General features: G+C 42.9%; 1 protein-coding gene across 4 annotated transcripts in view; it reads right to left on the bottom strand.

Moving 5' to 3' along the window:
- Window positions 1-1,792: 1,792 nt before the first annotated feature.
- The window catches only part of RETSAT (retinol saturase), a 35,452-nt gene continuing 25,446 nt past the window's right edge, over window positions 1,793-11,798 (bottom strand). For all 4 annotated transcript variants that reach the window (XM_085877978.1, XM_085877979.1, XM_085877980.1 and 1 more), the window contains exons 7-11: window positions 8,152-8,290; window positions 7,911-8,023; window positions 7,472-7,638; window positions 2,655-2,814; window positions 1,793-2,323 (exon numbers count right to left, since the gene is read on the bottom strand). In XM_085877978.1, coding sequence (XP_085734104.1) covers window positions 2,166-2,323; window positions 2,655-2,814; window positions 7,472-7,638; window positions 7,911-8,023; window positions 8,152-8,290 — 737 coding nt within the window. In that variant the 3' untranslated portion in view covers window positions 1,793-2,165. The remainder of the gene's footprint in view (window positions 2,324-2,654; window positions 2,815-7,471; window positions 7,639-7,910; window positions 8,024-8,151; window positions 8,291-11,798) is intronic.

The raw sequence follows: 11,798 nt of genomic DNA, 5'->3' as shown, positions 1-11,798 counted from the left end.
GCTTCTGGCAGTGCAGTATCAGATGGCTCAATTACCCAATGGTAAGTTGATCATAAATACCATTATCAAATTACTTAAAATATTGCAATAAACATCCGTTAACTCTACCAGATTATATAATCCATCCGTTACTGACCCCGAGACATCTTGTAAAAGCAGCACAGCTTTCAAACTTAAAATCTAGACGAGCCCATTTGGCCAACAATGCAAAGCAGGATCAAGATGTCTTGATTGGCATTTTTGACTACAAATCCATTTTCTTTTTATCATCAAACAGCCACAATCAGCTTAGATTTCTGGTTTAAAGAAATGTAAGGAAACATGCATGGTTAATCAAACGGTGAAGATTATGTTATGGATGAACATTTCATATCACTCATTAAAACAAAATCGTTTTCATGGCAATGACTTTCACCCACTGGCAATAGCTGCTGTACCATCGCCATGGAAGATAGCGTCGGCAATAACAGGAGAAACAAACTACATTTTAGCCTACGAGGAGAGGAAGTCAGCAAACGAGAAAAATAATAAAACGGACAAACAGGGGTGAAAACATAACCTCCATCCACCTTCAGTGGCAGAGGTAACGGAATATTTAATTCAACCTTGAGGTTTATACCAGCACAATAACAGCAGATAATTTACCTGGGGTACCAGCACACAATTGCCCACTTTTGAGATACCTTGAGTTCCTTCACGTTAAACTGAGACAGCCAGATTTATGCCCCCCCACCCCTCCCTTATGAAGGATGATGTGGGTGGGGATGCTATCTGTACCCTTTGCCAACACTGCACCAGTTTTCATCGAATTAAATGCCACAGGGGAACAAATCTAGGACCAGAAAGTGCAGCAGAGGTGAGCACGTTCCAAGAATTTAAATAATTCTAAATTGTAAACAATAAAAGCACCATGATGGGCCGACATCGCTGTGCAATTCCATTTCTGCTTTGGCTACTGATGACATCATTACCAAATAAATCTTTGGAGGGATGTTTCTCATTAATACGGATCAGATTTACATTCGATTGCTTCTAATAATTTACTCCTCATTAATGAGTAGATTCAATTCTCAAATCAATTTGCACATCCCAGTCAAAAATATGACTCGAAATATCAAAAATACATTTCTCCGACAAGCATCATGAAAATTCAACTTTCCAAACTTTTCACCAGTTAGTCTTTGTGCTGTATCGGTATACGCAAGAAATTTCAACAAGGGCAACATGTTGCCCCGGAAACCATTCAAATTATTCATTTTAATCTCACACTGATCATTAATAAAGAGAGATTATCCATTTCACTTTGTCCTCCAACAGGTGCAGTGTAATAACTTTTAATCCTTAACATTGTAAGGCAAATAAGCAACACAACTTTTTGGTGGTGTATTGCTGGAATGGCTGGTCGGATGGCTGTCCTGGCTTCATTTATGAAGTATTACTTTGGTATAACAAACGTTCACACAAACATTCCTCTCTCACAAATATTGTTTACCAATCAAGTATTCTCCATCTAACTCGTTTAAGCCGTATGTACGAAAGTCTCAGTTCCATGCCATCCATGTAGAATAAAGCACGAGTAAAGCCTAAATTGGGAGCGATCACGTGCAATGAGTTCCGCTCAACATATTCGGCTCCATCACTCAGTGTTAAGATTGCAACTCTTTTGAAAAAGAAAAAAAAAATTGCAGGCAAAACTTGTCAAAAATAAAATTCTACTCGCAGAACCCGCGCTCTGCGCGACATGTTGGGGTGGGTGTGTTTGAGAAAGGAACTGATGCAGAAAGGAACTGAGTATCGGTAGTAATTTTACTTTAATGCAGTAAGTGGAATACGATTTCACTGTTTCAGAACCATTTTATTTACTTTTTTTTGTACCATGCACCTCATATGGTCTTTGAGATAATGTAAGCCGAATATCACCTTACTCGAGCGCAGAACAAAGTCGAAGATAGCGCGACACGAAACCACAAACTTGGAAATAATATAAGATTTTAGAGCAGAGTCGGGAAAATTAAATTGACAAATGCATGTCCGGTCGTACACATCACCAATCACATAGCAGGGTAACGTGGGTTTAAGATGCCAAATGCAGTGCAGATGCCATTTTAATTTCTTTGAGAAAGGAAACCATTCGATCACAAATTAAAGAAAATTTCATTCACATCTCAATGCGCTTTGAGAGTGGCCTCCATCGTTTTGAGAGTAGCCGTCTGTTTTTTGAACTTCTGCAGGTCATCGTAAAGGTTACGGTTCAGGATTTGGGAGGCGCACAACAGCCCCCCAAACATAGCTCCTGCAAAGCCACAGCAGAAGACATCCTGACCTAAAAGGGTTTGGGGAAGTGGAGGTAAAAAGTCGAAGGGGTAAATTGCAATTAATATTTTTGATCATGGCTTCTTTTTCCCTCTTCCCATCATAATTACAGTAATTAACCTGGCTCCAGAGTAGCAAGCATAAATGCCTGCACCCTCCACCCATTGCATCCTCAAAAGTTGGACTTATTCATTTTCTTCTTAAGAGACATTTCCAAATTACTTGAACTCTGACGAAACGTTCACACAAATGTGTGTGAAAACGAACAAAAATTATAATACAAATGCAATGCATTCTTCAACAAAACATCTTGACTGTTCACACCATCCCTGGAAACAAACCTGTGAGATAAAGGTTTTGGATGGGAGTTTTAGGCCGTAACAGTGCGGCCGTGTCCGGCGTGAAGCGAGTCAGGTTGTGGTTTGCGCCGTAGATCTCACCACATGGTGAGCACAGGTAGTGCTGGTTGCTTACAGGCGTTGCGTACTCCACATACTCAATCTGCACTTGTACCCAGAGAGGCGACAAGACTGAGTTGAGAGCACGACCATGCAAGTTTTTGATCTTTTCATCCCAGAAACTCTCCAAACAGTGCAACCATTAGATTTGTGGGTGGGGGCAAGAGGTAATTCAAGTGTACAGAATTGGAGGTTAAACAAATCAAGGAGTTTTGGAATCATTTGATTTTTTTTCATCCCATAAACTCCAAAACGTGGAATTCCCAAACACAGTTGTCAAAAATGTCAGTCAATCTGGAAATGCAGTTTAAACTTTTAAATACAGTAAACCCTCAAATATCGCGGGGGTTACGTTCCTGGAAAATGCCGCAATAGTTAAAACCAAGGGCCTACCGAAAAGGGGGTGTGGTTCCTGGGCTTCGAGAAAATATCAAAGAAGGCGGGCGGCAGCTAAAAATAAACACATCACAATGGAAACTCGAAGGGCACTCGGTAGAGCGCATACCTCTGCTACATAATGCCTGATCCACAAGAACATATCGGGCCCAATACATTTTTGAAATATCATGCTATACAGTACCATATCGTTTTTTTGGCACTTTCTCTCAATAGTGAAGAATCACATTGGAATTAAATAATTCTCGTATCCACATCCAGATTTGGATCTTCACCAAAACTGAATCAATTCTTCCTTGTCGCACACCCAACCTGTCCGCCAAGTTTCGTCCGAATCCGTCCGCAACTTTTTTGAGATATCGTGCTATATATCATTTTTGGCCCAATCTCTCGATGGTGAAGAATCACTTTAAAAATTCTAGTAGTCAGATCCGGATCTTCACCAAAATCTAATCAGTTCGTCCTTGTCACACACCCAACCTGTCCACAAAATTTCATCCGGATCCCTCGACAACTTTTTGAGATATCCTATACACAGACAGACAGACAGAAAGGGGTGAAAACATAACCCCCTTCACCTTCGGTGGCGGAAGTAATAAACATGTAAAATAAATATATGGTACGTTACCATCGAAATAAACATGAAAAAAAAATATTTGTAGACCAAGTCGACCCTCGTGTAAGAGCTAACACACAGAATATATAACAAAGCAGGAGAGGGAAGCACAAAACAGTGGGGAACAGAGACAGAACTGTGGAAGGGAGAGAGATGGGGTGGGGTACACGGGGTAAAGAAGATCGTACTACAGAGATTTTCTGGAAGGAAAGCAGGGAATTTGAAGGAGGTGGGTTTGAGGTGGATTAACGGGGGTAGAAAAGATCGAGATTTTGGATGGGGGAAGATATGAGATGGTGGTGAACAGCTGTTTTGAAGACCTGGAGGGAGGGGTGGGATTGGAGTGAGAGTTTGTTCCAGAGGTGGGAAAAAAAGAGGAATGAAAGAGTGAAGGTTTGCATTGATTCTTGATTTTGGCAGTTTCACCAGAAGGGGTCTTTTGGCAGACTTTGAACGCCCTGCAGAAATATAAGGGGGACAGAGCACAGACAAAGCAAGTGGGGGGGGGGACAAGGCTGGAGAGGAGATGGTAGAAGACAGAAAGGCCACCGACCTGCCTGCGGTGGACAGAGCGAGAGACCCAAAGACCCAGCCTCATCGTGGGAGATACCAATGATCCTAAAAGCGTTGCTTTCCACAGCGTGAAGTCGAGCGTGGTGTGAGGTGGGAGCACCACCCCAAAGGGGAGAGCAGTACTTCAGAGATGCGGATGAAAGCTTTTATGTGGTCAGGAGCTCAGGTGTGCCAAGGAAGGACTTTGCACGATGGAGGATGCCCAGTCGGCGACTGGCTTTGTTGGCTAGTTTGGAGATGTCACTTTCCCAGGAAAGATCATGGCAGAAAATGAGGCCCAAAAGTTTGAATGAAAGGACTTCTTCAAGGGGGTTGTTGAGAAAGTAGATTGGGGGTGGGGTGGGGGGGGGTTCCAGACGGTTCTTTCAGAGAGACATAGTGAGTGTGAGATTTGTCAGGATTGAAAGGCATGTTCCACGCATTTGACCAGCTTGTGATTTTATCCAGCTCTGCAAGGAGCAAAGAGGCTGCTGCTTGCCAATCTGAGGGATGACAGACAGTGGAGTCATCAGCAAAGGGATAAAGAGGATTTTCCAGAGAGTCAGAGACATCATTGATGAAAACCAGAAAAAAACACAGGGTCTGGAACACTGCCTTGAAAAACTCCAGCGTGGACAGGAAGAGGGGATAAGAGAGCCATGAGTGGAGATTGCCTTGGATACCATAAGATGAGAGTTTCATAAGCAGTGCGGGGTGCCAGGCCGTATCGAAAGCTCACGAGCGAGATGGCTCTGATCTCATGCTTAACATTTAGGTCATCCATCCATTGTTGGGAAAGTGAAGTAGCATGTCCAGGTTAGAGTGACCTGGTCTAAATCCAAGTTGATGGTCGGAAATCAAACCATTCGAGAAGAGGAAGGATTTGATGTCAGAAGCGATGATGGATTCCATGCCCTTGCTGATGATTGGGAGCAGGCAGATTGGTCTGTAGTTGCAGGGATCACTTTTTGCCCCTTTTTTAATGAAGAGTGGTAATGTTTGCTTATTTCCAAGCAGATGGCAGATGACCTTGAGTAAATGAGTGAGTGAATAGAACAGAGGGGGTGAGCAAGAGTGGCAGAGCATATTTTTGGGACACGTGGGCTGATGCCATCTGGACAGGTTGCAGAATCAGTCGAGGTTTGACAGCAAACTCTCCGGAGAACACAGTCAGGAAAAAAAAAGTCACAGAGTTCAAGAACACAAAGTCCAGGAACAGCTTGGTGTGACTGGGTAAGGTGGGTACAGAAAGCGATGGGTTTGGGACACAAGATTTAGAAGCAAACACCGAGTTTAGGCATTCAGCCTTTTCACGTGCAGTGTCAGCTGTGCGGCCATTTGAGGTAAGGAAGGAGATGGAGGGGGAACATTCACCAGAAACAGACTTAACGAGATGCCGCTAGGATTTGGAGGGGGGAGACAGGTTTGAGAGTTCAGATTTGAAATTAGAAAGATGTTGTTTCCTGGCTCTCCTGAGGGTAGAACACATTTGTTCCGAGCTTTGTGGAAGGAAATGAGGTTGTCTTCAGTTGGATTTTCCTTCCACGAGGCGAAGACAAGTTGTTTCAGGACAACAGCCTCGCCACAAGCTTCAGTGTACCATGGGCGGGAGATTAAATACGGTATAAAATTAAATACATCTTCATTAAATACGGTATAAAATCAACAAAAACAAGACTTTTACCATTTAAGTTAATTCCAAAATAGCGAGGTGGATTTTACAAAACAATGAGATGGATGAGGATAAACATATTACGCACCGACTGTCTTCTGCCGTAACTAGAAAACACAAGACTTAGTTCGGGATGATGATGATGCTGCTGTTGTAGCGAGGAGGGGAGAAGGTGTTGCGGGGAGGGGGATTCAGCGATTGGAAGAGCAGCATTAGCTTTACCACGAAGTCACCTGCTGCATTGCCACATATAAGGGTAAGAAGACGATCCTTAAATACCTGACCTTGAACCCCAGAGTAAATCTTTCCTGCTTGCAGAGGAAGGTACGAGATGGCATCCTCTTCCAGAATAATCTCATCTGGTCGGCGTTAAAAACCTGCTCTGGCATAAATCCCTTTGCCTCAATTAATTTCACGAGCTGCGGTAGGTAGTTTTTCGCAGCCTCGTGATCTGCCGACGCTGCTTCCCGACTAATGTACATGATGGAGGCCAATCTTATCTTGAATTTCTCAAACCAGCCCGTTCTGGCGTGGAACTTGGGGGTAGCCGTGGTTGAACTGCAGCCTTCGGCCCCGGGTGCCTCGTGGAAATGTTGGTAAATCCGCAACGATTTCTCCCACATCACCGATCCACTCCAAGGCACTTTTTTCTGTGTTTGATCCTCAATCCCAACATTCCTTCCTTTCACTATGAGGATCACAGGACTAGAATGACATTTTGTGCTTTGTGGAGCGCTGACGGCAACACTTGCACGGATATTTGACTCACTTTCATGGATACACCGCACAGTGGAGTCATTTATCCCATAATGACGGCAGACCAATGCTACACTTTCACCTCTTGCCAACCTGTCTAAGAACTTGACCTTTTCGCACAACATCATCACCGTACTCTGCTTTTTGGTACAACTAATTTTGTCCATCATTTTACATTTGGGGTCATTAAAAACTGTGCACAAGAAACAACAAAAGGCTCGTAATGAGAGTTAATCGTACATGCGGACACAAACGATGACTCATTTCACCTCAAAAACCGCGATTGGTTGAAATGAAATCCCGTGATAACTCAAATCGGAGCACAAAAGGTTTCCCACGATTGGTCAAAACCCGTGATATTCAAACCTGAAATATTTGAGGGCTTACCGTATTCTATCCCAGTAGCCTGCAGCTATATACACAGAAGTTAACGAGCACACAGGTCTTGGGTAAATGGCCCGGCATCATATGTGGTGCGATATCCAATCGACCTTAATATTTCCTGCAACCTGCAACTCTTCTCAACATGAGCAATGCAAACAATAATGAACACCAACACACCACCACCCCACCCCACTCTAAATTAAATGCTTGAAGAGGGACAGCAGGAAGTAACAAAAGGTAATGGGTAACTTGAGTCACAAGATGACCAAAAAAAATAAAAAATTACTACAGCACACACCAGGCCTCTTTCACCAAGGACCTCACCTTATCTTCGAGGTGTGGGAATATCTTGATGACCTGATCCAATATCTGCTGTCCAAATTCTCCCTTCAAAGCCTCATATTCATCACCTCTTTTCCTCACTTTCCCTGAGCTCCACTCAGAGAACCAGTCGTTCTTTGAAATGGACACCACAGCCATGGTGGAGACGCCTGTCTCAAGAACATGTTGGAAAAAAAATAATAATAATAATAATAATAATAATAATACAAAACCCCTCAGCCAATCCAGCAAGTCTCACCACACGAGTTCAAAAAAGTAAAATTAAATGTGAGTTGTCTCCAATCAAACAGAACATACACTACGTGTGCTTAGTTTATTAGGAACAAGGGCACTAAAATCCTTAGCATGGAAACAAGTCCTCAAACATTGATGCTTCAATGTTGCCCAATCATCAAAATAAACGACATTATCATCAAAGCACCTGGGTGGCGCTGGTCCCAGCTTGGGTCTTTGGCTGAAGGGAAGGAAATGAACAGGACTGGAGGGTCTTCTTTGATAGCATCGTTTCGAGACAAAGACATGTATCTGCTTACACTGAACGAGAGAAACAAAGTGATAAAAAGTTAAGCAACATCCTGCCATTTACAATGGCCTGCTTAGGTGTTTCACCATCAAACGTCTTAATTCCATGTCACCCTCTGCATTTCGTTTCTGTCCAACACCTGTGATCTATGTCACTGTCACGGACAAGCCAGAAGTTGGCCGCTCGCAGGCCGAGCTCTTCCTGCGTGCCACGAAGTCCCACAAAGACAGAAAACGAAGCCATACCATGGTCCACTCGCTGGAGAACCGCCTGGATCTCTGAAGAAAACAGGGGGGAAAATGGGGGAAGGAAAGAGTGCTTCATTCTTCATCCAACAACAAACGATATATTTCACTAACAACTTACTTCTGAAGCACTTGCAGTGATTATAATCATTTCAGAACAAGTATAACCTGGAAACGTTTAAAAAAAAACAACAATATCAAGGGAGTCATGTCCCTAAAACATGGGTCTCGTCTCATAATAACTCGATGGAGATGCAAATGTCTTGATGCAGGTTTATGTGGAATGGAAGAATGTTCTCTGTGTTGAACATGGGTTCGTTCACACATGACAAAGCTGTAAATTAGCAATTCTGTCATTGAATGAAAATTTAAAACTTCCTCACGTAATCTTTTCACAACAAATTTGCCTTTTGATGACGCAACGTCTTACTTTTTTTTCTTTTTTCGTATTCAAAGTCAAGGCTTGTGGAAGAGCGAGAAGAACACAGAATGGATCAGGAAGCAACAACATAAAAGGAAGAGTATTAAGAGAGGGGGAAACGCCAACAGCAGGGCTGAAGGACAAAATAGACAGAGACAAGTCTGGAGACGACGATGGTTCACGAGCGGTATTTGACGATGTAGATTGTTTCAGAAGTCAAGGATGAGACAATGTGATAATGTTTGACCAAGTTATAAAAATGATCAACATGATGTGGTACGAGTGACAGGTTATTAGCTGCAAAATGTCGAAAACCCGGTTTCGTTCAACAACTTTCAAATTTTGACCTTTGCATAACCTTTAAAGGTCACAAAACAATGTTGTGGACATTAAAATAAGGAAACAGGATACGTGCTATAGCTTATTGGAGTTAGTTCGTCGAAGAAGGTCAAAAACCCGGTTTGATTCCCACAACTTTGAAAATTTGACCTTTGTGAAAATTTAAAGGTCAAGGATTATGACCTTTGGTGCAAAACTTCCTCTGGAACATTCCAGGAACAATACAACGTCATATAGGCTATATGGCATTTCACACTCCTCGGTTTATCCATACTTTGACGAAATCAGCGTAAAAACAAACTTGAAGGGGGCGCCATGGGCAAGGTGTTCGAGATATAGCAAAATGGTTTCAAGACTTTAGGTGGGGAATGACCTCAAGATTATGCATAAAAAAAATATATATTGTCATCCGAGTTCTCAAAGTCTGGGCGGTCGTATGATTTTTATGTCAAAATTCGCAATTTTCTAAGTTCGTGACCTTGACCTTGGGACGAAAATGAAAAAGAGATCCGTGGGGCTATGCAGGTGCCATTGGGCTAACCAAATACCGAAACTCCTGCCAGATTCGACAAACCCCCTCAGAGAAGATGTAAAGTGAAATCGGCTACCCCCTAAAAACATGTTTTTTTGGCGTGGCTCTGCCCATAATGGGCGCACCACGCCCATTCTCAGGAAAACACAACTAGATCATGATATAAACCTCCCACCCAAATTTTATCAGGATCAGATCAAAACCCATGGAGCTATGCTCAGGACAGACAGACAGACAAGCCGGTAGGCGGACATAGGTAGTCGACTACCCAATAGAACTTGAAGAGATGGGCCCATTCGATGGGGAATGACCTGAGGATTAAGCACAAGAAAATTCATGATTCTAGCTTCAAGGGTTAATGCTGCAGATTGTTTTTTCGTTAAAATACCCCCACATTTAGAGGTTTTTTGGCCGTTGATAGGCAACAGAGGTGTCCATAGCAAAGGTTCTTTCTCACACATAACTAGGACATACCATGAACCTACCATACCAGTTTCATGTGTATCTGACTCATAGTCTCTGAGATATAACGAACTTCGTTTTTTTATTGTTTTTGACCAGGGTTCATTCAAAGTCTATCTTCTCCAACAGTTTTCATAGGATCCGGCTGGAAATTTTTGACAATATGGCTGAATGTACTGCCCACAGTCGCTCATGGCCCGATTTTTGATTTTCGAAAAAATATTTTTTTTTATGATTTTTCAAAAATTTCAAAGTCCCGTTGCGAGGCAACGGTGGTGTCCATAGCAACGGTTCTCATTTGCACACAACTCGGTCATGGTATGAACCTACCAACCCAGTTTCATCGAAATCACCATTGTATTAACGGAGCACTGGACCGAACAGATAGACAAACATATCGACGGGAATACTGATAATAAGGGTAGACTAGATTGACTACCCAACAGACAGACACACACCAATAACGAATATAGTGGTCACTTACTGACTCATGAACCAATAGACAAACAAGGGTAAGAATGATGGGTAGGGGAGAATGCAGAGGATGGGCAAGATGAATATGGAAGAAAACTCTCAGGAATAAAAAACTGGAAACTTCAGGGGGGGAGGGTGTGAGGTAGGTGGTTTAATGGGGGGGGGAGTGATCTGAGATGGTGGTGAACAGCTGTCTTGTAGACTTGGAGGGAAGAATGAGGTTGAAGAGAATGTGGAAGTTGGTTTCACAAGTGGGAGGGAGAGAAGAGGAACAAATGAGTGGAGGTGAGCAGTGATTCTGGGAGTGTCACAATTCGAATGGTTGCTCCCACAAGGTGGCATTATATGATACACGTTTGCATAGTGAGCATTGGGATGCACCCCACACCTCCACCCCAAAACCTGGGGGCTGTAGATCCCCCACACCCAAACCTAAAAGAAAAACCAAGTACAACCACCAGTTTGCAACTCAAGAGTCAACCCCATAAAAAAAAACAACTCAAATTTTATACACCAGAAACACCAGCTCCCAAAGTGAGAGTAATACCCCCTCCCTCTGGCAGTAGTCAGTAAAACACTTTCACTAAATGTCATGTGTGCACAGTATCATTGCAAGTAATCTTCACAGCTGACTTGTACTACCCTCTCCCACCAACACTGGGTGACAATATGGTGAACACTTAAAGAGACAATTTGCATCGTTCACGTCCGCACCCTCTGCCCCCACACACATCCCAATCCCCTCCCCCAAAACTACTATTTTTTTATGCCAAAAACCTTCCCAGGCACACACCAAGTACAGCCACCAAATTTTAACTCATTCCATCCAGCAGTTTAGGAGTGCATACAACTCAAACGCACAAACAAACACACCCACAGCCCGAAATATACATCACAAGATAATATGATTTTTAGCGTCGATTAGATGATCACAAAGCCAATTCGCTTGGTGTTGGTCACACAAAATCATGATAATACAACTTGAAATGATGTGGGTGTCAGTTTGGCATTTTTCTCCAGCAACAGGACAGCTTCCCTGGTCCCCTACAAACAGATGGTTCTTGATGCTGGCAACTCAGGTTCAAAAAAAAACCATAAAAAACCTTGTGATACATGGAATTGATGCTCAAGCTCCTCCATGGGTCTATATAATATATAAAGTTGAAAGTGTGTCTGTGTGTCTGTGTGTGTGTTTCTCTGTGACCTATGCACGCGAAAAGTACTGGACTGATCCTCACCAAACTTCACATGCTGACAGAACATGCACCCGGGAGTGTCCAGATGTAAAAGAATTGTACTTCCGACTCCCGGTT

This window comes from Eptatretus burgeri, chromosome 4 (assembly GCF_056783735.1).
Source record: "Eptatretus burgeri isolate ZD-2024b chromosome 4, Ebu_testis_v1, whole genome shotgun sequence".
Classification (NCBI taxonomy): domain Eukaryota; kingdom Metazoa; phylum Chordata; class Myxini; order Myxiniformes; family Myxinidae; genus Eptatretus; species Eptatretus burgeri.
This window is presented reverse-complemented; position numbering and strand designations above follow the sequence as displayed.